The 25,824-nt window shown below is 41.0% G+C and overlaps 2 protein-coding genes across 2 annotated transcripts in view; one reads left to right on the forward strand and one right to left on the reverse strand.

Annotated features, from left to right (window-relative positions):
* The window catches only part of aspm (assembly factor for spindle microtubules), a gene marked incomplete at both ends in the record, with an annotated part of 28,276 nt that extends 14,949 nt beyond the window's left edge, over nucleotides 1–13,327 (reverse strand). The window contains 15 exons of the mRNA XM_079245186.1: nucleotides 227–431; nucleotides 521–733; nucleotides 825–910; nucleotides 1,052–1,197; nucleotides 2,099–2,274; nucleotides 3,112–3,242; nucleotides 5,137–5,278; nucleotides 5,384–5,451; nucleotides 5,555–5,794; nucleotides 5,881–6,027; nucleotides 6,140–6,241; nucleotides 6,373–6,468; nucleotides 10,215–11,673; nucleotides 12,741–12,884; nucleotides 13,052–13,327. Coding sequence (XP_079101312.1) covers nucleotides 227–431; nucleotides 521–733; nucleotides 825–910; nucleotides 1,052–1,197; nucleotides 2,099–2,274; nucleotides 3,112–3,242; nucleotides 5,137–5,278; nucleotides 5,384–5,451; nucleotides 5,555–5,794; nucleotides 5,881–6,027; nucleotides 6,140–6,241; nucleotides 6,373–6,468; nucleotides 10,215–11,673; nucleotides 12,741–12,884; nucleotides 13,052–13,327 — 3,631 coding nt within the window. The remainder of the gene's footprint in view (nucleotides 1–226; nucleotides 432–520; nucleotides 734–824; nucleotides 911–1,051; nucleotides 1,198–2,098; nucleotides 2,275–3,111; nucleotides 3,243–5,136; nucleotides 5,279–5,383; nucleotides 5,452–5,554; nucleotides 5,795–5,880; nucleotides 6,028–6,139; nucleotides 6,242–6,372; nucleotides 6,469–10,214; nucleotides 11,674–12,740; nucleotides 12,885–13,051) is intronic.
* Nucleotides 13,328–16,071: 2,744 nt separating this feature from the next.
* Nucleotides 16,072–24,466, forward strand: depdc1a (DEP domain containing 1a; the record flags this gene model as incomplete). Its single annotated transcript, XM_079244864.1, has 12 exons — nucleotides 16,072–16,119; nucleotides 17,370–17,635; nucleotides 17,715–17,859; nucleotides 18,001–18,131; nucleotides 18,307–18,437; nucleotides 19,666–19,713; nucleotides 19,900–20,037; nucleotides 20,395–21,375; nucleotides 22,243–22,415; nucleotides 22,535–22,711; nucleotides 23,203–23,409; nucleotides 24,329–24,466. The coding sequence occupies 12 exons, from the start codon at nucleotides 16,072–16,074 to the stop codon at nucleotides 24,464–24,466; spliced, it is 2,583 nt and encodes an 860-aa protein (XP_079100990.1).
* Between the last annotated feature and the right edge of the window lie 1,358 nt (nucleotides 24,467–25,824).

A 25,824-nucleotide genomic window follows, 5' to 3' on the forward strand; every position in this document is an offset into this window, starting at 1 on the left:
TTACTCTGAATAAGGTGTGATGCTGCAGAGAAACATCTAAAACATTCAACACAGCAGCTGTCAAAGACCAGAGCTGGAGATCTCTGATGGGATGCATCAAAACTGGGAAGACCAACCAGACCAAAACTGTGCTGACTCAACTCTTTCTGCTCTCCTCAACACATCACTTTAAACAGCTTGTGTAAAGGACTGGCTACTCTGAGCTGGCAGCACAGCGGACATGTACCGTTAGAGTCTGCTGGAAAGGAGTCAAAGGAGCTGTCTGAGTCGCTGGCTGCACCGCTAAGCTCCAGGCGGCCTCTGGGCGAGCACTCAACAGTCTGGGTGGTGCTGTGACTGACGGACGCTGCTGGCAGGAGGCCGGGGTGGTAGTGGTGGATGAGGTAGCAGAGCACACGGCCATCTGAGAAGGTCACAGAGAAGTTCTCCACCTGTACGAACAACAGACTTCAATCCCAGTCCCACACTGCACACATCCATGGTAACACCTAAACCTGTGAGCTGTCGGTGGAAGTATCACCTTCAGACAGTAGAAGTCACACACAGCGCGGACCCAGTCCATCAGCAGAGTAATCTTGTTGCTCGGATGTTTGTATGGCACCGTGGACTTTGCAGGACTGGGTTGAATTCCCCGATCCGCCCTCACAGAGGCGAGTCTGCGTTTGGTCCTCAGGGTCCGTTTCAGGAAGGCAATCTCCTCCCTGAGCTGATCCTCATCCAGAATCACCTCCACCTTTACACATGAATGGATAAAAGCGTGTGAATCCAACTCAAAAGAGGGCATCGTAACTTCATATGAAGTGGCGCGTAAACAAGATGCATACGTGGAAGGCAAAGATGATTTTCCACAAGAGGCTCAGCGTTTTCTCTCTGTGTCCGTCAACAATGTCTCTTGAATCGATAATGGAGCCTAAAAACATGAAGAGAACATATTATTTTGACTAAATTAAAAAAAATATAAAATATGTCAGTACGTCAATATTCAAAAGACTGAGCCAAAAGATGTCATTTCAAAAGAACAAAGACAGGGAGGTGTGCGTTTCGTAGTTACCACGCTCATCTTTGAGGTCGACCCCTTTGCCTTTAAGCACTTGCAGGGCGACGTCGACGTTGTGGACCTTCTGCAGGCGGCTGATGGCGGGAAGGCGGAGCTTTGCTGAAATCCTCCAGTCCTGAACAAGGAGCTCCATCACACGCCTGATAGCGACATCACAAGACAAACATAAATAAATTATTTTCGTCAACATCCCAGAATGGCAGGGAGACAGTTAAACTGGGCAGATTGTTCATTATATTTTCCTTTTGTTTGTAATCTAGTGTTGTTTTCTTCTTTATTTGTAATTTTTTCTTTGGGAGGGGTGGTGCTCTTATAAGCCTATTTGGCTTCCACTTCTCCCATGAACATGTTACTTGTATTGTGTTTTTTAGGAATTGAAAGGTTAATTATTGTTTGTTTCTTTTCTTGTTCATTTATTTTTACTTTTACTGTTATTTTTAAGTGCAAAAATAAAGGTACTAAAGCAAATTGTGAACTAAATAATCAGATTTACAGGTGAGGGTTGGACTTATACCACATGTGCTTATGATATTAAACTATATCTAGTATACTTAAAAAAAAAAAAGTGAACTATATGGACTAAATGAACATTTCTGAAATAATGCTGCATTTTATAGTGAATCTACTGTAAATAGTAAATATGATATGTTTCTGCTTTTTCCTGAGGTTACTGGATGGCTAAATGTTTGACTGCTTGTATCGATTATTCCCCTCCGTATTTACAATAATGCTTTCCTAACCTTTACTCCTCTTCACAAGAAGAAGAAGCAATAGATACAAGCAGTCCAGAATGTCTTTGCACACACTCGGAAGCAGCCATCCTGACATGCAGCATACCAAAATAACAGATGGATCCTCAGCTAAAAGACTACCAAGCACTGGCATCCAAATTAAACATCATTCAAATGCTAAACAATTTTGTGATACCCTGCCACATGTGGACAAGGCCTTAAACTCAGGTTCCCTCTGAGCTGCAGGACAAACTGCTACTCAGAGCAGAGTAGCAGAGCAGAGTTTTCAAACTCAGGACGTCTCACTCACACGAGGCGAATGCCACATTTCAAGTCGACGGCTAAATTCTTCACGGCAAAGTCGAACTCGTCGAGGGGCGTCTGAACATGGGAAACTTGGAGGCCGAGGTAGGCGAGGTGCCGGGGGAGGATCCCCTCTCCGCTCAGGAAGTCTCTTGAGAAGGCTAGCAGCAGGTCTTTAGTCGCCTAGAAGAGAACAAGGCACAACTTGATGCATATTTAAAACCCTCCAATGAAATCATGTTCGATAGCATCGCACATTTCTTTTCAAACAAAGTACAAGTACTCGCATTTGGGTGTTTGCAGATACAGAGTACTGATATCAGATGCTATTATTAGTACCAGTGCATCCCTAATTACCATTCATTCATTCATTTTCCGAACCGCTTATTCCAATTCAGGGTCGCGGGGAAGCTGGAGCCTATCCCAGCCGGCTTTGGGCGACAGGCAGGGTACACCCTGGACAGCTCGCCAGTCCATTGCAGGGCATCCCTAATTACCAAAAAAGCTAAATAAAATGGTGAAAACATGACAGCTGCAGATAGAACTGCACACCCATGGATGGCCTTTATGTCTGTAATCACCATCAGCAGCCTTCAGTATTAAGAGATAAATATTCTCCTTTCCTAATGGAAGTGTGGAAAGAAATCCAAATAAAATAAAAAAGCATAAAAAAATTACATTTAATGGTGCATGGAACCCTTTTCGTTCAGCGAATCCTGGTTCCTTTGTGATCAAATGATTTATTTATACTTCTGAAGTTGTTCAGATTGGTGAAGCGACTTCACTATATTTGCCTTTTGTCATGTGTGTAACGCAACACAAGACTTAGTACCGCACTGGGATTTATGTACTTTAGCTTTTAAGTAACTCAAAACAATTAAGTAACAGTGCGACAAAACAACATTTGGACATCACAACGTGACTCTTGTGAGTCAGTGGGAGAGGGAAATGTGCCAAATAAGTAAGTAAACAAAATCTCTTTGTGGATTTGGTCTGTGGGCCAAAGAGGCCTTGGCCTACCTTGAACTCTGCGTCCACACAGAACAGACACGGGTCGTGTTCAATCAGGCGGGATTCCTTGCCTTTGTCCAGGAAACAGACCAGCAAGAGCAGCTTCTTCAGTGTGAAGCGAGACAGCGCCTCCTCGTGGCCTAATGGAGAAAAGGTCAAGATCTGTCTGTGCGGACTAAAAGCCAGATTTTAGAAAAAACATCATGAAATGTGTGTTTAGACAGCATGCGGTCATATTCAGAACAGTTTTTCTTTTATATGAAGACAAACAAACAAAAATTTTTCCTGATTTTTTCCAAAAGAGATAAATAAAAAACATTCATTTATTTTCCAGACTGCAACAAAGTCCTTTTTCATTCACTAGTCCTGCATTATTTTTCCGAATTCATTTCAGGACTGCTGGGATGCTCCAGCATCCCCGCAACCCTGGATTGGATCAAGCGGTTAGGATAGTGAATGAATGAATGAATAAATGAATAATTTCAGGACTAGAAGTTATTCTATTTGGCTTTGAAACATAATTAGTTACAGAACTTTAAACTCTCTGACTGCTGGAGAAAGAAAATAAAACTATAATAGATGTTTCTCCTCAGATGTTTACCACCTATCACGTTTTAGACCAATGATTTGAGGCTTAAGTGGAAGATGGGGCCTTTGTTTAAATGGAGGTGGGTGTGTGATGATGTGTGTGTGATAAGGAGTGCATGATCAGGTGTATGTTTTGAAACTAAAGTTTTTAACCTAAATGTGTGATGGTTTTTATATAAACATTGATCATTTGTGTTTATTATATGAAGCACTTTGAGCTGCTTTTGTATGAAAAGTGCTGTATAAATAAAGTTTGATTTGATGCTCTCGTTGTTTTTGTTTTTTTACATTAAGTTTCACCTCAGTTTTGTTCTCCCAGGAAGGACCAGAAGGATTTTGACCAAGTTAAAAAAACATTTGAAGTTTTGCTTTAATAGCATTACTATTAGTTAGTAACACTAGTAACTACAGTTAGTTCTGTATCCTACATTATCAAAAGATTAAAATAAAGCAGATTGCAGTTCTAAGGATTTCCCTCGCATAGCAGTGGGAGATCATAACTATCATCCATCCTGTCTCACCAACTGTAGCTCAATAATGGATCAATTTTCCTTTCTACATGGAGGAAGCTGCTGCTCCGCCAACACGTGGAGGGAAGTAAACTTTTCTAAGCTATTCAATATAAGTTATTTAATTTAAAACTCCAACAAGTTGTTGAGTTTCTCTAATGGACTGCTGCAGCATGCTGATGATAATGCGAGGAAGTTTGTGTTTCTGCTCCAAGAGGAAGCAGACGGGAACCGATTTCCCTTTCATTTGCTGTGGATTAAAATAAATATCATAGTCAGCTATAATTCTAATCCCAACTGGCTGCATTATTGTCGTATTTACGCACATGTAGTTCAGCAAGTTAAATCACTGTAATATCACTCCGTTATGGGCGTCACTATAGCAACAAGTTCATCAACTGGTTCAGATCAGCAAAAAACGTCTGAATGCATTTTTGACAGGATGAAAGAAACGCGTTGTAGCTTCACAACGGTTGTTTGGCATAAAAACTACATTGATGCCAAAATAAAAAAGTTCCTATACTTTAGCATATTTAGAAAGCTTTGTAAAAGAGAAACAAACATTTGTTATAAAATGTTTGCTGTGTGGGACCATGGTATGTGGATTAAACACCGTGCATTACACGGTTTTAATGCACTGTGCTGTGCGCCTTGGTGTTCTAGACTGTGTCGTGCATTAAAACTGCACAATGCACGGCTCCTTTTTGTTTAATCCTCACCTATAACCTGCTTCCAAAGAGTCTCCACCTCTACATATTCCTGAACTGTCTGCAGAACTTACAGCAGGGGTATTCAATCCTGGTCCTCCAGTGCAGAGCTTCTCTGAGCCTGATGTGTTCCAGTAGGGACACTTGGAAAGTCTGCAGGACACCAGCCCTCGAGGACCTGGACTGAGTATCCCTGTCTTACAGTGTAAAAACAAGTCCTGTAATCTCACCATCTTTGTAAAGATGAGGCACTCTGGGGTGTCTGAACTCGGCGGCGATGTCCGGGTTCCAGAGGAGCCGCTGGAGGATGAACATGGCCAGACCCAAGGCGTCGCTGTTGCTCTCCAGCGAGATCATCTCACCGAAGATGGTCTGGGGGGCGAGCAACATTATGAACATGAAGCCACCAGTGATAACAGTGGAAAGGATGATGATGATTTTTCTGCTTTTCTAATCTGGGAAAAGCATTTAAAATACCTCGAGACCGATCCGTAACCATAACGGGTTGTACGACAGGAGCCAGTTCAGGACTTTTTTACGTTCACCTGAAAAGTGACAAAGAAATAAAAGGAAAAAGACATTAAGGAAAACTATTGTAGATTTCAGAGCATCAAAGGTGCAAAAATGCAACACCGCCAGCACTTTTACCTATGTCCTTCCAGAGATGGCGGTCTTTCCGGATAAGCAGCCTTCGCGCCTCCACCTCCAGCTCGAGCCTCTGAATGGCCTTGACCATGGCCTCAGATGTGAACAGCTGGCAGGCAGAACGACGGAGGCGGTTTAGCTTCCGTTTGGCCGTGTAGGTGCTGAAAGACATCTCCTCTTTGGTGGGAGCTTTGGGCACGCTGAACTTGTCATCGCTGCCCATCGCGAGAGACACGGCGTTCACTACACAAGACACAAATAAGAGAAGAGGCAATTAAGCACTTTAAGACTTCTTCCAAACTTCTCCCAGAGTGCTCGGTGTTTGCTACCTTTAGCAACTTCGGTGTTGACTTTAAAGTCATCGGGGGTGAGGACGTAGTTGATCCACCAGGTGAATCCTCTCTCCTGCTTCTCGATCCACCTCTCATCGTAGAACATGTTCTTGGCAGCGAACGGCATTGGATGTCTGGGTAAAGCTAACCAAAAAAAAAAACCCAGACAATTTAATTACAACTTAAAGGAAACAAGAGAAAAGAAAACCTTTTTCTAAGTCACAGACGCTTATTTTACTTTTTCAGCAATAAGTACCGGTTTGTGTCGGCTTGATGAAGGTCAGCTTCGACTGCGCTACGGCAACGACTTTGGCAACCTTCACAGATGGAGCACCACGTGTCCTCAAGGATAAAGGACCTGTAAGTAATGGAACTGGTCTTTACTTAGCAAAAGGTCAGGCAGTAAAGGGTCAAAAACTTCTTAATTGTGCCACTTGTTGGGTCTCATGACAGTTTTCTAATGGATCGTAGTCAGAATATATAGTTTACCTTGTGAGGTGGTTTTGGAGCTCAGCTGTTTAGTCTGGGCAGGAACAACAGCTCGGGTAGTCCTGAGAGATGATGATGTTGCTGACCATGTCGAGCCTGAGGAAAAACAAAACAAACATGCAACCTCTTAATAACACAGTTATAACTTCTCAGCCCAGGTGGAGCTCATGTACTCTGCATCTGTCCGGAACATAACTCAGTTATGGACCGACTTTTGTTAAACTTTCAGGAAATCTCAAATGGAATAAGGAACAAGTGATTAGATATCAGGTGATCCAGATCTCCGCCTGGTCCAGAATTTTTTTTAAAGGATTCTTCACTGTATGGAAACAGGGATGTTTTCTCCATTGGCGATTTTAACTAAAAAAATTAAATAAAAAATAAAAACATGCCAGCTATCACTGGTAAAACCTGCCAGATGGAAGTCTCTGTGCTTCTAGTCTAGTTTTCCAAACACCAACTTTGTGTGTTTAAGCACACACTGATTTAGCACCAAAACCACTTACCTGAGGTGGCGACAGCTGTGCTTTAAAGATTTGGGTGTGTATTGGCAAGATTCTGGCAATATGATATCCATATGATATGTCCAGTACAGGTGTGATATATTTCCATTCTAAAAGCAAAAACATTTATTTTTCCAGAATGTAATGGTCAGAAAACAACCACACCACAGTAAGAACTTGAAGCCGCAAGGTAATGTTAGCATAATGCAGTGAAATATTTATTAAATCTGTAGTGTTTTTTAATATCAATCTATCATCAAACAAAATATCGTGATATTTCAGTACATTTTTCTAGTTAATCTTACCGAGTTACCTGTGTTGTAATCTATATACTGGTACTTACAAGGACACACCAAATGCTACGTCCCTGGCTCATCCATTTTAAAACATTACATTATATTATACATAAATATAAATGCGTGTTAGGGATATTCAGCTTTTGGGTGAAATTTCACAACAAGCCTAAAATGCATTCAAACCTGTACAGGTGAACTTAATGTGATCTTCTCTAAGCTTTTAAATGCACATGTCCAACTGTTAAAATGTTTCAATAAATTTTGCACAAGTTGCTGTTCTCTAACAAGGAGCTTAACGGCAAAAATCACGGCAGCTGTGTGATCCTTGAATTGAGCAATAAATGTCCTGGTTCAATTAGAGCTGGTGTTTAAACAGTTGTCCTCATCATGCTGTTCACATTTTGACATCATGAGACCAAGACGACACCTAACAATGGAACAAGTCCCTTGCCATAGCGATGCTTCAAACAGGACGTTCTCAGACAGAAGTGGCCACTGAGCTTGGAGTGTCACAGAGTGTCATCAGCAGGTTGCAACAGAGATATGGAGAGACTGGAAGAGTCACAGAAAGGCCTAGAAGTGGACGTCCTTTGGCCACATCCCGTGCTGATGACCGCTACATTGTGAACACTGCCCTGAGAAACCGGATGATGAATGCCACTCAACTCCAGGCACATTTAAGAGAGGTGAGAGGCACCCAAGTGTCACGTCAGACCATTGGAAACCGTTTCCATCAGCGTGGTCTGCGTGCTAGACGACCTGCACGGGTACCTGACCACACCACCAGGCACAGGCATCATCGTCTTGCATGGGCCAGGGAGCATTTACGCTGGACGAGGAACCAGTGGGCCTCAGTGCTGTTCTCTGATGAAAGTCGATTCACACTGAGCAGAAATGATGGCCGGCAACGATGTTGGAGACGTCAGGGAGAGCGCTATGCATCAGCCACTGTTGTCACCAGGCGAGCTTTTGGTGGTGGCGGTGTTACAGTGTGGGCAGGGGTGTCCACTTGGTACAGAACTGCCCTACACTTTGTGAATGGTACAGTGACAAGCCCATACTACCTGAATAACATCATTAATCCAGTGATTGTGCCCCTACATGAACAGCACAGGCCTAATTTCATCTTCACGGACGACAATGCTCCTGCTCATCGAGGCCGCATCATCAGGGAACGGCTGTTGGAGACTGGTGTACCTCAAATGGAATGGCCTGCACTCTCTCCAGACCTGAATCCCATTGAAAACCTGTGGGATCAGCTGAGCCGTCGTGTAGAGGCTCGAGACCCTGCACCCCAGAACCTCAATGACCTGAGGGCCGCCCTTCAAGAAGAGTGGGATGTCATGCCTCAGCAGGCAATAAGTTGCCTTGTGAACAGCATGAGACGTCGTTGTCAAGCTGTAATTGATGCTCAAGGGCACATGACCAGATATTGAGACGTTCAAATTTTTTGTTGTGGTGTAACTACCATTGTTGTTACCTTTTGTGTTGAATGAATTTTTTGAGATGAGGAAATCAGAAGTGCATCCTTCTACTTAAATGTCTTCCTTTTATGATATTATATCACTGTAGCATGAACATATTGCATTTTCCATAAATTTCACCTGAAAGCCAAATATCCCTAACTTTTTGTGAGTAATATATATATATATATATATATATATATATATATATATATATATATATATATATATATATATATATATATATATATCTTCCCCCCCCCCCCCCCCCTCACATTTCATGTATTGTGCCGTTCTCATGTTCCTCTAAAAACACAATACAATTTTTTAAAAAGAGTCTTCTACATGCTGATGTGACTACTACTAGCCCGAAATACAAAAACTATTTAAGGTATTTTGATGAGTATTAGGGATGCACGGATCCACATTTTTTTGGGAGTTCTGATCCAATACCGATATCTGAAATTTTAATATCTGCAGATACCGATATTTACCGATACCAAATCTGTTTATGTGAACATTATTGTGACTATGGTTATTATTGCTGTTATAACTGTGTAAAATTTCATTAGGTTGTAACAAATGACCCATCCTTTCTGAAGTTACCTCACCCATACAAATATAATAACATTACAGATCTAACAATTTCAACAAGTTTTACTTTGATTTGGCACATTTTACCTAAATAAAACTATAAATGTGTGGTTTTGAAACAGATAGCTTTTAGTGTAACAAAAAATGTCACATTTTAACATTCAAGGCATTTATTTAGTTTAAAACATGTCTGAAGCATGTCATCAAACACATCTGCGTTAGCTTGACTAGTGTGGTATCGGGTATCGGTTTTGGTATCGGTACACTTTTCTTAATACAAAGTACGAACAGACACACTTGGTATTGAGCTGATACAGATACTGATATCGGTGCATCCCTAATGAATATAGAGAACATTTAATGGATTACATAACTAATAAGTGATTGATCTTTAGATACAACATTGATAAATGGTCTGGATGGTGGACAGATGAGTGACAGATAACAGATTAACAGGTGGGCTGATCCTGACATGGTTTATACACAGCAAAACTGAAACATTTATTAGATGACAGAAACTTCTGACTAGAATATTTCAGCATGCGTTTCACTGACTGTAAGCAAAACTGATGAAAACATGAGTGTTTCCAGATTTACAGTTGGATTCTCCGTTCCCTCCTCTGATGGAGCTGACGTGAGCTAAGCTGCTATATATTTGGACAAGTGACTGACGATTAATGGATTAATGATGATGGATGATGTTTTGCTGGAAGATCAATCATCAGCAGATAGTTGACCGATGGATAATTCATGCTTAATCAAAAGAAGACAGCTTATTTTTGATTTATGGACCCTTTAAACCGGAAAAGATCAATGGCATCGTCATTATCATGTTAGATGGATGATGTTTAGATTAGAGATATGACAAACAATGAAGATCTACATAGTTAGACAGCCAATAATAATAATAATAATAATAATGATAATAATAAACAGATGTTGAGACATCCAGTAATATAACTGAACTTCATCTGGAATTTTCTCACCTGTTGCTCCTTGTCGCTGTGGTGCATTCTTCCTCCGGACTGACCTCAGGGACTCGGTTTTTTTGGCCACCACTCTGCTCCTTTTCGGCCGCTCAGAATTCCCAGCATCCTCAGTCTTCCCGTCGCATTTCAAATACTCCTCGCTCTTTCTCTTTTTGTTCTTCATCGCCACGTGAACAGGAAACAAGTCTTCCTGAACGGAGGGAGGCGCAGCATCAGGTGCGTAGGAGGATGACGCCACGGCTGGAGGCGAGGCGATGGTAAAAGTGAAGGGAGCAGGGAGTGACGGAGGTGGAGAGGTGACGGCGAAAGAAAAACGCTGAGTGGAGGAAACGGGGAAGGTGGATGGCGCTGGCGAGCAATCAAGCCTCGATGTTGGGCTGGAGGAAGTGAACTCTGGGATGGGTTGCCCATCATCACTCAATGCGGCTCCAGCATCCACGTCAACGACTGGAAGGCTCGGCGTGCGTGGTCCAGACTCACACGGACTGCTGCTGTCAGAGAGTTCAAGCGTTCTCTCCAAGAGGCGTCTGCGGGATTTCTTTATTTTCCTTCCATCAGGACTGATCTCCTCCACTGGTGCTTTGCTCTTCGTCACCGTGACGGATGTGAAGGAGGCCTTTTTCACCTTCCCTGCAGCTTTCTCCTCTGAAACATTCTTTTTACTGACAAAGAAGGTAAGTCTTTGCCCGTTGGACTCTGAGAGGTCTGGGCTGTCGGGTAACGCTCTGAGGATTTCCCCGTCACTTCCACAGCTGTGTTTCTCACTCTTCGACTCCAGCGAATCTGAAAACTCACAGCTTGAGCTTGTGTCTCGAGGACTGGTGTGGATGTGGCTCAGGTCAGAGTCGATGAGAGCCAGAGCATCTTTTAAAGACAATGCAGAGACTCCAGCTGATACACCGTTTGCATCAGCACCAGCTGACCTTCCCGACGCTGAAAGTGGGCTCTCAGATCTAACATGAGGCATCAGCTTCTTGAACCTCTCAGGTGTCCCAACGGGGGACAGCGTCTTGTTGAGCATTCTGGTGAGATCTTTGTTCTCAGGTTTTTCCACCAGAGTGTCTGGACTGGCAGACACATTGCCTGAGTCTATGAACTTTGTGGTGGGGACGAGCAGAACAACAGGAGAGTTCTTCTGAACGTGATGGACAGCCTCCTTATCTAACAGAGCCACACTCTGAAGCCTCTGCTTGGGATGTAAAGCCCTGTTGTCCCCCGATTCCAGAGAGGAGGAATCAGTCTGGCCATCTTTCAACAGGGACCTCTCTCCGACAGCCCTTCCCGCGTTAAGGGAAGTGAGTGGGCTACGAGTTTTATCCCGCTTGTATTGTGGCTTTCGGGACACTTGGAAGGTTTTATTGGCAGCCATCTTCAGTGGAGGCTCCGTTTTCTTTCTCCTCAGCGCAACCACTTTTTCACCTTCTCTCTTGTTTTTGATTGTGTCCCATAAGCTCTTCTGAAACATAAATTTAACAAAACATGTCAAACGAATCATACTTTGAGTTTTCTAAGTAAAACTCAAACATAATGATTTATAAAATTGACTGATTTTTTTTTCTTTTCTTCAACCCAAGATTTAATAAAAACCTTGCTTGGCGTTAATGCAAAGAAAACACAAACATTTTCTTGCCGAAGAAGTTTGGGGGGAAAATGCCCTTAAAATATAAGATCTTTATACATACAGAACAGTTAACTAACTTTACACAAAAGTAAGGAAATGTGTGTTTGGTAGTTTATTTCTACCCTTTTATTGCAGAAATTTGTGTTGTATTATCCATCACTGGAAAGTAAGGGTGGGAAAATTTAATCGAAAAATTTAAAATCTCCATTTTTTGTTTCATAATTTAAAATCGATTTTTTTTTTTTTTTTTTTGTTAAAAAAATCCATTTGCTTTTATTAAATAAAATGAATCCACCATAAAATTTTTGTCATTTTTTTATTGGTTTTATTGATCTTTTTACGTGTCTTCTTGGGCATTATAGCAGCAGAATGATGGTCTGGCTACTGTGTTGTTTTCTCCTAACTGAAATCAGGAAAAATTACTCGCAAAAAAAGTTTTATAATTTTTGTTTTTAATCTAAAAAAATTTAGCAATATCAAACAATTATGAGAATAAATCGAATCGGCACCTAAAAAAAATCTGAATCGAACCGAATCGGGAGAAAAGCATATCATCACAGCCCTACTGGAAAGTATTATTATTTAGCTTTACAACAAAGTCTAACTTGTAAAGATTGTGCAACTGCAGAATAAGCAACACAGATAAACATGTGTGTAGTACCCCTCCAAAAAATTATGCAAAAATACCCCTGAAATATACACAAGTCGATATTCACTCGTTTTAAGATTCAACTTCTGCAGGTGTGTGTCCGTCTCAGAAGTTTGACTGACACCAAATGTACTAAAATATGATTCTGGAGGAAGTGACGATCCCACATCTCCAGAATAAGTGACCCATTTCCATCCTCAGGAATAACAACGCTCTGACACAGTTATTTTCACAAGTCTTAATGTTGATCTACCTTTTTCTTTTTGGGGGCTTCTGCTCTCCCCAGCAGAACTGCCTGGTGTTTGAGGACTCCATTGGCATTGAAGATGATGAGCTCTCTGATTCCACCTTCTTCAGCTGGAGTCCAGGTTATTATTAAACTGAAGGAGCCCTCAGGCTACAACACAAACACAATTTCTCTTTATCCTTCACCAGTTTGATTCTTGTGTCCAGTTAGAAAGACAAACATTATTTTATTCTTATTTTAGCTTAATTGCTTGCATAGTGTACACTATACCTGTTCAGATTAGCATATAATGTTAATTAACATAAATGAATAAATACCTGAATTGTAAACGTTTTGTGGTCCACAGAAAAACCTTTACTGGAGGGGATTTTGTCAATAGAAACCTCCGCTTCCACATCCTCTGAAGGGTTCTCAACTTGCAAAACGACTGACCTCGATGTCCCCAACTTTACCGTGCCAAAAGTCACAAAAGGAGGCTTTGAAAACTGAATTAAACTTAAAACCGGGGTATTATTCTCCTTGTTGGAGTCTTCTCTCCTCACCGGACTGAAGTCCAGAAATCCACGCTGCGCTGAAGTAACCGCTTCAGTCATGTTAAATCCCCAAAAGGTCTGCTTAAAATTAATCTACATCTCATACAGTTGGCTTTTTAAAAAAGTCAGTCAACCCAAAAACAAAATATGCTAACCGCTAGGTAAGTATCGTTTTATAGCGACAATGGTCGATCAGAAAACGTTACAACAGGCTTCCCACATCAACAGACTGGTTTACGTTCTAGTTTGAAATGTGCAGTGATGTTTGATCAGCCAATAACAGACGAGTGCGAGATGTGTCACGCCCAATGGAGAAAAAGAATGCATTCAATTTGCGAGAACGCAAAGCTAAGAACCAATCAGATGCCGATTACGTTTTTAAATCACCAGAATCCCCGCCTACATTCAGAGAGCAAATTAAAGTGAAGATGTATCACTCGGATATTTTTTTTAACATTACGAAAACGTATAACTAATATCAATTTATAATTAGACTTTAAGGAATTTAATCTCACATAACTGTGGTTAAAAGAATTAAAAGGATATTTTCATTTGCACAATTGCCATAAGCTGTGAGAAGCATTTGTTTTATTTTATGTTTGTCTGAATTTTTTGCTCAGTACGGATTCGTTCTGTTTCCAAGAACAATTAAAATAATTTAAGATGATCATGGTCCTTGGGGCCCATCGTACTTTAACACAGCCGAATCAACTCAATCGCTCAGTTATCAGGTTTTCACAGATCTTGGCAGGCAGATAAGTTAATCTGCATCAGGTGTACTGGAGTTGGAAGGAACGAAAACATGCAGGGCAGCAGGCCCCGAGGACCAGGATTAAGAAAACATTGGACAAGACAATGATAAGTAGTTTCTTTGACAGAGCACGACAAGTAAGCTTGAATTTTGACGTCACATTCAAAAAAGGTGTGTGCTGTGAGTATGGCCTTTATCCGGAGAGGTAGCTTGCCGTGATCGTATAGTGGTTAGTACTCTGCGTTGTGGCCGCAGCAACCCCGGTTCGAATCCGGGTCACGGCATATTTTCTTGAGGAAACGTGTTCGTTTTCCATCTATGACTGTACTGTATTTATTTCTATATTCTTGTTTGCATGTATGATATATATATATATATATATATATATATATATATATATATATATATATATATATATATATATATATATACCTTGGGAGGAGTTCCCCACTGGGACTTAGGAGTCTCCAGTCCATATTCTGCACAGATGTTCCTGTAAACTATGCCAGCTACTTGGTTATGGCGCTCCATGTATTCTTCGCCTGCTAGTATCTTGCACCCTGCTGTGAGGTGCTGGATTGTTTCAGGGGTTCCTTTGCATAGTCTGCACCAGGGATCCTGCCTGGTATGATAGATCTGGGCCTCGATTGCTCTGGTGCTCAGTTCCTGCTCCTGTGCTGCCATGATTAGTGCCTCTGTGCTCTGTCCTCCAGTCCAGCCCTCTCTCTCTCTCTCTCTCTCTCTCTCTCTCTCTCTCTATCTCTCTCTCTCTCTCTCTATATATATATATATATATATATATATATATATATATATATATATATATATATATATGTAAATGTCTATATGCTATACAGATTATATATATATATATATATATATATATATATATATATATATATATATATATATATATAATCTGTATAGCATATTAGACATTTTCCTGGAAACCAGACTAGATTTACAAGTGGATGTTTATTCAGTTGTTTTTTTGCTTAGGTTTGGATAAAGAAGAAGACCAACACTTTCAAAAACCAGTATTTCAAGTTCTTAACGTACTCAGCCATCTACCGTATCCACTGTCCTTTTACCTGCAAACCCCCCATTCTACTGTTGTACTCACAAGAGCCCCTTTTAATATGTTAATGTGTTTTCATGATTACAAAGAATACAAAAGAGCTGACTCACAGTTGGTGGCTTGACATGAAATGGCAGTTCCTTGAAAGGAGGCATGCAGGTACAAAAGCATGGTCTAATCATCTTTTGTAATTTGATCTCATTTTCTTTTTAACAGCTAATAATAGTTCCATGATTATTTCTCCATATCTCATAAGCCTTCATACTTAATACATTTTTCTAGGTAAATTCACACTGTGTGTTGCCAATAAAACTGTAATACACATATGCTACATTTGCAAAGACACAAGGAGATAGTGGTCATCGTTGTTTGTCTTTAAATCGTTTACTGTTAGTTATTATATAAAAGTTATCACAAAAGTGCATTTTTAAATCAGTAGATTTCTACATGTAATGTTGCAGCAGGTAAAATTGAGGATAATTCTGGCTGCTTTACACTAGATAATGGCTTACTGTACAAGCATGTAGAATATTAATTGTCCCTTACTTTTCAAAAGCAGTCTAAATCGGACATATATATTGTAATTCCATTTTTTTTAATTTTTTTTTTAGAATTTTAAGACAACATAAGCATATAATGAAGGTGAAATCTCTCCACTTGGGCCACTTTTCACTGATCTTCTGAGTGAAATGTTCATGCCACCGTGCTGAAAGACTTCATTGACACCATTTGCTGCTCCACCCTCTTCAGGTCAGAGTTGTTCACGTGACCCAGACGTCGTCCAATCAGCTGTCAGAAGAAGTCTGCTCGTAATTTTGAACAGACGCAGATCAGCCGACGTCGCAACGATGAGGGATTCTGCAGTTAACAGGCTAATAGCAAAACATCGCTGAATGTTTCCTCGTAATGTGGATTTTATTTATTTATTATTATATCGTATGAAGTTGTAAAACAATAGCGCTGCAACTTATAAGCATGAGTTCCCATATTATCACTCCTGGACCGTACCGAGCCACAAAACTGGTAAGTTAACATGGATTTGGTGGCTTGCAGTTTGCTAGCTGGTTCATGAAGGTCTTTGGAAGCGCGAGCCAAGCTTTTTAAATAAGAGTTGCTTCTTTCAAATCAAATTTAAATGGTTTATTTCACAGATACAGACACTGTTTTGCGTATTTTAATTCTTAGGTGTTTTACAAATGTCCCTCTCCAAACAATAATAACCAGCTGCTTGCTTTCTCAGTCACTTTGAGGTGCTACACCTGAACCAGCTGAGAAACTACGGAAGTTTACATTTACATCTAATAGAAGTGTAAAAAAATAAAAAGGTAAATTTCTGCCTGAAATAGTGAATTGTTGTTAATTTAAGAAATAAGTTAGTCACTAGTACTGAAACCATCTAAAGCAGAGGTGCCAATCTCATTTTAGTCCAGGGCATGCAGTATGATTTGAGCTCAAATGGGATCAAAATGGGCCAGATCAGTAAAATAGTCGTGATCTATAAGATAATAAGACCTATAAACGATGTCAACTTATTATTTTTCCATTTTGGCTCAATGCAAAAAGTACAATATCAAGAAATTTACATTAAATGAGCTGCACAATTGATAGAAGTTTCTTGGGTGCAGTTACAACATATTGCCTCCTTTTTTCATTTTTGATTGCATTACAACATAGAAATGTCAAAATATTTAATCACAGGTATCTGGAACTTAAAAATGAAAACTGTTCATATTATGATTAAATAAGTTGCCAAGAGCTTGATGTTATTTTTCACACATATACTGTAGGAAATATGCATGTGTACATTTTCTCACATATGTGTTAATATAGGTGCAAATAAAATCCAGTTACCACCTGTTTTGATCAGTGACATAGAATACAATAGTGTCTGACCATAATGCAACAGCTTTGAGGATTTCACTCTAGGATTCATGCAGAAGAGAAATGTGCAATTATCATAGTTTCTAACCTGACATGCTGGATGGTCTGTTGCAAAGAGCCTCATTCTTCTGTTGTAATCTCTCAAGAATTCACCTGTGTGACAAGATTGTCCAAAAAATCCTTGGTTTGTGGAAACGTTGCTGTTCTTTTAAACCTAAGCAACTGTTTGCTGGTAAGGTTATAATTCAAGTTTGTTTTAACTTGCTGAACACTTTAACAACTATGTTGGATTGCATATACATGCTTTACAGACAGACATACCCACCCATGAAACATGTAAACAAACTTAAAGTTATGCTCATCATAATTATCTTCTCTTTGTCTTCTTCCAGTGGAATGAGGTGACACGTTTGTTTCGTGCCGGCATGCCCCTCAGGAAGCACCGGCAGAACTTCCGGCATTATGCTTCCTGCTTCACCGCTTCTGCTGCTGTGGATTGGCTGCACCAGCTGCTCCAAAACAACAGCAACTTTGGCCCCGATGTCACCAGGATACAAACGGTTCAGCTCCTGAAGAAGTTTTTGAAGAACCATGTGATCGAAGACGTGAAGGGCCGCTGGGGAACAGAGGAGCTGGAAGACAACAACGGGCTGTATAGGTAAACAATATGCAAACTCTGTGTAGTTGTTCAAAATATATATTTAATTAAAGCTCACTGTAAAGATGTTTTTCTCCAGATTTCCCTCAACTTCTCCTCTGAAGCCCATTCCTTGTCCAGCTCCAGCTTCAACCTTCAGCTCCATAAAGAAAAGATCTTCATTCAGGGACAGAGAAGGTTTCTTCAAGTTTAGAAGCATAAAGAAGCATGAGAAGGAAGCTCTGGTGAGTAACTCATCATATATTATCCATGTTTATACAGTTTTATTTGAAAGAAATCACAAAATTTCCCTTCAGTTGCAGTTTTCCACAAACGTAAAAACAAACATTTCCTAGCGGAGATCAAACTTTGTATGTCATTTTCAGGAAAATGTAGATCCTGCCCTCCAAGTGCAGCAGGAGGGAGCGAACCAGCCCATGGAAGAGCAGAAGCTCCAGAGACGGGAACTGACGCCAGAGGATGAACGGGAAATCTGGAGAGACAGCACCCTGACCCAGTATAAACACAAAAACTTCTCACCTTGTGTCTTTGTTGCTGTTTTAGACTCAGAAATGTTCCACCAACATAAAAATGGAGATACAATTTGATGCGCAAGACCTGAGTAACGGTTAAAAAATTCCAGTGAGGAGCACCCACTTCTGTAGCTTAATGTCTTCATGTTCTGTTTTCAGCCTGCAGAGGATTCTGGGCGTCGCATCGCTTGAGGAGGTTTTAGACCATCGCTACGTAAACCCACAGAACATCATTCACAACATGACCAAGGTCAACAAGCACGGAGTTGTTACACTGGATGACAAGACAAGTAGGTTCATTCATCACCAACTAAAGGTCCTAAAGTTGAGATAAAGTCATCATAAAAGAATAATATATCCTGCATGTTGGGGCTGCACAATGTTTAATATTTACCTCCACAGCGATATTGGCCTGAGAGATATTCATAATGCCATGACTGCCTTAATGGTGATACGCAGTCATCCCTGTATTTACAGGTTTCTGAGGAAATGAAGTTGCGTTGTTCCAAACACAGCTGTGCGCGCTCGTTCTGTGTGTGTCAGTGGTGAATGAAAGGAACTCTAGTAGATGCTGTTTTCTGAGGCAATAGAGCACATTAGAGGAGAGTTGTGATGGTTGAAGGGAAGTGAGATGAGCGACAAAAATGGCTAAAAAGAAAAGCATGTTGTGCTGTTTGGAACTATTTTAGTTACAAGAGATGATGCACTACGAAAGCATACTACTTGATTCAGCCTCCAGGAGAAACGTGAATCTCCGCTGCCACCAAGAATACAACCATTAGTTACACAGAGTTCCTGAAAACTGGCATTAGTTACAGCAGCGCTGCAGATGTTAAGTCATGTAAAAGCTGTAAACAGATGAACAACACAGCAGTTTTTACTGGAATCCTGTAAGAAAATAAACAGAAGTGTTATTGAATTTAATTTTTCGCAAAACATGTCATCATAGCAACTTTGAGCAGTGTTACTGCTTGTTTACTAGGGCTGTGACGATATGCTTTTGTCCCGATTCAATTGGATCCCTTTTTTTTTTTTTTTTTTTTTGACTGCTGATTCGATTTAAATTGCAATTCTCACAATTCTTTGATGTTGCTCATTTTTGTAGATTAAAAACAAAATAAATGTGTAAAAAAAAATTTGTACGTCATTTTTTTTATTTCAGTGAGGAAAAACAACACTGTAGCCAGACCGTCATTCTGCTGCTATAATGCCCAAGAAGTTAAAAGATTAATAAAAACAATAAAAATTTTAAAAAAAAGACAAAAAAATTTATAACGGATTATTTTTATTTATTTGGAAAAAAAAATTTAAGAAAAATGTATTTTAAAATAGTGAAGCAAAAAAAAATACAGATTTTTTTATTTTTTTTAAATTCAATTTTCCCACCCCTATTGTATACCATAATATCATGCAGCCCTAATGCAGATGATAAAGTTTTACTTTGTTACCTGTTGTCATCAGCATGATTTAAATGAGTCGGACTGGACTGTGTGTGATAACCTGTCAACCCCTCACTAGATGATCTTCCACACTGGGTTCTGTCTGCCATGAAGAGCCTCGCCAACTGTGAGTCGCAGCTTCTACAAGCTCTCTATACAACAATAAATACATTTTCTAAAAAAAATAAAAATGTGTCAGAAAATCCAAAGTAAACCAAACTAAGAGTTTCTGACTTCATGGTTGATAACTTGGTTTAAAATCTGTTCAGTCTCTTATGATTTTTTTTTTTTTTTTTTTTTTTTTTTTTTTTAGGGCCGAAGTATGACAGCGACCAGCCGTCCTATCCCGGCTTTGAAAGAGATGTCTTCAAAACGGTGTCTGATTACTTCTACAGCCTTCCACAGCCGCTGCTTACATACGAACTGTACGAACTCTTTATCAACGTGCTGGGTAGGTTTGCTCCTTCCTGTTAATCCTCTTGGTTTTGGTGTTATGGTATGAAAGTACAGAGATTTCTGCAGGATCTTGTCACGCTGCTGTGTTGATGCCGAGTCCAGTGTGAGTTGAATGCTTAACGTCTAACCGTGCCTTGTACTCCTAACAGAATTATGGGATGTTTGTGAAGTCCTAACGGAAACGCTGTATGTGCAGCTGTACTTGTGCGTGCACTGATGTTTGTGTTGTCTCAGCTGGTCGGAGTCTAACTAAACTCTCTCCCCTCCCCTTCACCGTCTGCTTGCACTGACACTCTACCTGCACCGCTCGCCCTCTTCCCACCTCCCTCTCCTCGTCTGCATCTGCTTTCAGAGTTTTGTGGGTATGTCACAGCGCCCGCTAAGCTCCAGCGTGGGAAGCGCAAGAAGTCAGATCTTCCTGCAGTTCCTCCTCCAGCGAAGTCATCGTTTCGCTCCACAGAGTGTCTCCTATTGTCCTTGCTAAGGCAAGGCTCCTGCGACGAGGTGGAATCCCCCATGAGCGAGGTGCTCGGCGGGAAACTGCAGTCACGGCTCGCCGCACTGAAAGGAGACGAGGGCAGTCGGTTAGGAGGCAGCTGCAGCAGTCCGAGTGCAGCTGCATCCATGAAACCTCAAACCAGGAGTTGCTCTCTGGAAATCATCCTTGATGACTCTGCTCCTCTCACCCGGCAGCAGCTTTTTCTGTCCAGCGAGAGTCTGGCATTTTCCTCCCAAAGCAGGAACAGCCAGGGTGCGAGTCCTCCTGCTACTGCAGCTCAGGAAAGTCCCTCAGACTCCTCGTCTGAGTTAAAAACTCACAAAAACCCTTCAGGAGCTCCAATTAGAAATCGACTGTCTGTAGTTCCCGCAACTGGAGCGCCAGCTGCACAGAGGTTGCGCTCCTTGCGGCCTCGCAGCGTGGGCAGCTGTTTGGACATTGTCGCGGAAACCACAGAGGAAGACGTCAAAGAGCTGAAGTGGCAGGGTCGAGCAGCTAGCTGCCTCAACGTGAGCGCTCCTGCAAAGCAGCATCCCTCTTCCTCAGCTTCACGTCCTTCCTTCTTCTCTCATCCCTCCTCTTCTCCCCATCATGTTTTGACCTTTTTTTCACCCGCTGCGACCAAAGCACAAGGGTCCAGTACCGCCACAGGGCCCAGTATGCCTCGATATGCTTCCAGTACCTGTAATCTCTGGCCGCCCCCTGCGCCTGCTGTTGTCCGGCGCTGCCTCAGCTCTCTGGATGTGTCCAAGCCATCTCCACCTGTTTCACTGCTCAAGCCTGTCTGTGTGTCCACCAGCAACTTCCAGCATTCCCAACCAAAACCTGAGCACAGTAAGAGCCTCTTCCCAGTCTGTCTGTCTGCCTGCTAGGTCCACGTCCAATCAAATAACCTCATCTAACACCTACTAATATGAGTTTTCTTCTTGACTTGTCTGAGAAATGAGGTAGGATAAAGTAGGCATGCGAGTTGTTACAAATCATTTGATTGTGTTTTTGGTTTAGTTATTTTAAAAAGTGATGGAAGATGTGTTATCTTTAAATAAGACTGTTTTTTATACCCTTACTATTATAAATTCAGGAAAAAAAGTGGACACAAAAATAAGTGAGATATTTTCTGCCTTCATATTCGAGATTTTTATAGAATTGCATTGCTTTCCTTTGATTTTCCTGTTACTGGTCTACATGGAAACTAGAAAAGTCCCGTGTAGTTTTAAAAAATGGTGTTAAAAAAACAATACTGGTTGCCTGTAAAGGAGCAAATCTCAACGATGGCATACTGCGCTGCTTCTTAATGGAAACCTACGATATAATCCGCCCTTAAATCTTACCTAACCCATCTTGCATTGTAGTTTTAGTTAATTCCTCTCATCATTCATCCATTCATTTGTCTTATCTAGGGGTGTCAAACTCCAGTCCTGGAGGGCCGGTATCCAGCAGGTTTTTGTTGTTACCCTCTACCAACACAAATTTAAATGGATCCAGCAGCTTCTTGTCAGCCAATTTTTGAATTTCGGTCTGGTGGGTCGGAGCAAGGAGGCAACAACAACCTGCAGGGTAGCGGCCCTTCAGGACTGGAGTTTGACACCTGTGATTAAAGTGTCATGCAGTGATGGATGAAGGCGGCGATGAAGAGTGATTCTGATGTCTCTCGACTGACCGAGGAGCAGTGTGACATCATGACTGTGTCTGTGTATGTAGGCGTTCTCCAGCCTCAGTGTGAGCGTGTAGCCATCGAGGCCTTGCAGCTTTGCACTCTCCTCCTTCCTCCTGCTTCTCGCAGGAAGTTGCAGCTGTTGATGAGGATGATGTCACGCATCAGCCAGAATGTGGACATGCCACGCCTCCACCCGGCCATCGGTACCCGAACACTGGTAAACAACTAACTAAAACACAGGAAGCGTTTTAGATCAATTTTATCTGTAACTTTGAACTTTTTTCATTTCAGTGGTTCTGACGGATTTAGTTTTGTTTACTTGTCGTGGTTTCTCAGATGGTTCATACATTTTCCGGCTGTGTGCTGAGCAGCGCTGAAGAGTGCGACTTGGACGAGCTTTTGGCCACCAGACTGGTGTCATTTCTAATGGATCATCAACAAAACATCCTCTCAGTGCCAGAATACCTGCTCAGTGCGATCAGTGATCACATCCATTACCTACGCACAGCACAGGTACACTTTGTAAACTGTTGTCCATACACTGGAAATTAGATCATAATTCAATTTGCAGCATATTCTCTAAAGCAATACATATCCACACTAATGCAAGTAAATGCTTATGAATGCTGTCTGAATATTTTACTTTATTTTATTTGACCTCTTGGAAGGTTTAGGGTCATTAATCCTGATTTTAGACATTTTAGATGAAATAATATTTGAATGATGTGAAGATTACTTGCTGTTTTATGAGGCAATATGTACTCTACTGTATGAAGCTTCAAAGGTTGTAGAGCTTGTGTGTTTTCAGGGAACTACAGCCATGTTTTCAGATTGGTCAAATAGATATATCAAGACATCTAGATGATTTTGAGTGTGTGAAACACAATTTGAGAGAGAAAAGCATGAGCTTTGCTAAAGTTGGTGTCATTTTTACACGATGGAAGAATGATCCATTGTGTCTGAAATGAGCGCAGACGTACCGATGTTCTCCATCCTCTCCTCAGGTCCCTGTCGACTCTGCTCCCAACACCGATGATGGCGACCCCGTATGCGTGCCGGTACAGATGTATGCCTTCTGCCGTCAAATAAGCGGTGCAGAGTTTGAACAGCAGAAGCTGGAGTCTTCTCAGATAGCAATGGAAGAGTTGCTGGAGATCCTGCTGACAGACCAAAACATGAGTGACAAGTGCAGACGCAAGAAACTGAAGCAGGTAGTCTAAACCCTCCACATGCTTGGATTTTCTTACTTTAGCTATACGGTACAGCCAAACGTCAGTGGTACTTCCGCAGCATGGGGTGGAGTGTTGTATTTCCTGTAGACAGCACAGCTGTTCCTCTTATACCACGGCAGGAAATTATTCCATTCAGCAGAGGTTATTTTGACTCTAAAGCCATCTCACCCCTTTATCATTCCGGCCCAAACATCCCCCCACCACTACATTGTGTCTTTGCAGCCTTGTTAGTACACGGTGGCTGTCCAACAACCATCTAGAACCCCATCCATCTTTTGGATGAGTCCATCAGTGTAAAAAACAGTTTAAAAAAAGAGCCGCCTTGTATTTTAATTAAATATTTCTCTTTTGTTAAGGACGGTTGAAATGCAGCTTTATGCACTACAGACTGCAGTGTCCTGCATGGAGAGGTTCTTAGAATCCCACAGATGCCAACAGCTTCAGACTCCTGCTAGCTGCTCAATCGTCGCTTTTTTAAAGGCTTCTCTGCATTTGTTGACACCACTGCAATGACCTGGCGACCTGTCCTGGATGTACGCAGCCTCTAGCCTGCTCATTGCTGGGATAGGCTTCAGCTTACCTGCGACCATTAGTTGGACTTAGCAGTTTTGGAAAATTAATGAACGACTAACTGTTCTTTAAATGCCTTTATCTAAACCAGTCTGCTCTTTCAGTCACACACATTGATCCTCAGTTTTTACAAAATGTCTGTTTTTAATTCCCGCTGCAAGGTACTGTACCAGTTAATGCTTTCCATTTGCAGAAAGATGCTTCTTCATCGTCGTACTGTGTGGAAACTGCAGAATACCGTAAATGCTGTGTGATGAATGCGATTGGCTCTCGCTGCTCTGACGCCTCCGTCGTTGTTTCCTGCTTCTTATTATCGCCTTTGCTTCAGTTTCAGAAGCAGTATCCAGACATCTACAGACGTCGGTTCCCCGCCTCAGACGGGGAAAAGAAGACCGACACCCAGCCAAAGATAAAACCCCCCCTCCTCACCATCAGGAAGACCAAAATGTTCAGCATCAGGAATTAAACCAATGAAAAAGCTGCAAGCTCTCATTGCACTCCAAATTGTAGTTGGTTTTTTTTTTTCTTTTTTGCAACCATAAATATTGTTACATTAAAAATGCTGTTATTGATATTTCCTCGTGGGCTCATATTGTTAGGAGGGGCCTGTTGTATTTATGCAATGTAAATATGTGTGTATGCTGACAGCTGACATGGATATTAGCATGTTAACAGGACGTCTTTTAGACTGTTCCTACTTTAGAGATGAAGTTCATTTTTCCTGTTTTGTTTACCCGGTAAGTTTTGTCGCCGTATTCAGATTTTAGCTGTTCGTTGTTTGTGCTGTTATAAAGTTTAGAACAGATTTGGGAGAAAAATATGCAATTCTTCGATCCTCGGTGGGAGTTTAAGATTTATTTTTAATTTATTCATGGGGACGTGGAAATGTTTTGTTGTAGAATTATTTGTCTTGTGTTTTTTTTCTTTAGTTTTTCAGACTTCTCTTTAATAGAGACGCTCTAGTTTGACTTTAAATGTCCTTCAGTGTCTGAAATTTCAGATTAAGCTCATTCTTAGTTTTTGTTGCATTTATTTGTGATGTTTTTAGTTTGTTTTTAATTGTTTGTTTCCTGGAGATCTTTTAGTACCCAGATTTTTTTTAAATTCAACTCGGTCAGTAAAAACGGAGCCGATCAGTTCTGGAGTTTTTCTTATGAATCACATCTCTCTTTTTTTTCTGTTTGAGGAAGGATTTTGCACTTGGTTTAGCTGTTTTGTTTTGTTTCTGTACAAATATTATCATGGTTAATCTGTAGACATTTTCCTAAACACTTACCAGCTGTTCAGCTCCCATAGTTTGGAATTAAAACTTCATAAAAATGATTTCTTTGACATGTTAGCAGGCGATTCTGTATCATTGGCTGAAATTATTTGGCAATATTGCAACATTAACTGCTTGTAAGAGACATAATGTCTAGTTTCATAAGTTAATTTTGGTACGACATACCAACAAGTCTCTGGTCAGCTGAAGGTCTTTACAGATTCAACCTCATGTGACGTGTATGAGGAAATGTAAAGATTAGACTTTTTATTTATTTAGTATCCTATGAAGTATTAGTTGTAACCTGATGTTTGTTTATACCTCAGATAAAATGGTTTATGTATGCATGGAAGCATTTATGCATTCATCATCAGTGTTGTTTCGCTTTAACATAGGAGTGTATGATGTGCACCAACAACTTTTCAATGTTTACTATGCAAAGTCCTTGGAAATAAACCTGCATTGATTTTATGAGTCTGTTGTCATGAGTGCGCAGTTAAACTATGTAATCTTAGACTTCTCTAATGATGCCATGCGGCCACAGTTACTGTGTGTGGTTGTCA

This window comes from Telmatherina bonti (assembly GCF_933228915.1).
Source record: "Telmatherina bonti genome assembly, chromosome: 8".
Classification (NCBI taxonomy): Eukaryota; Metazoa; Chordata; class Actinopteri; order Atheriniformes; family Telmatherinidae; genus Telmatherina; species Telmatherina bonti.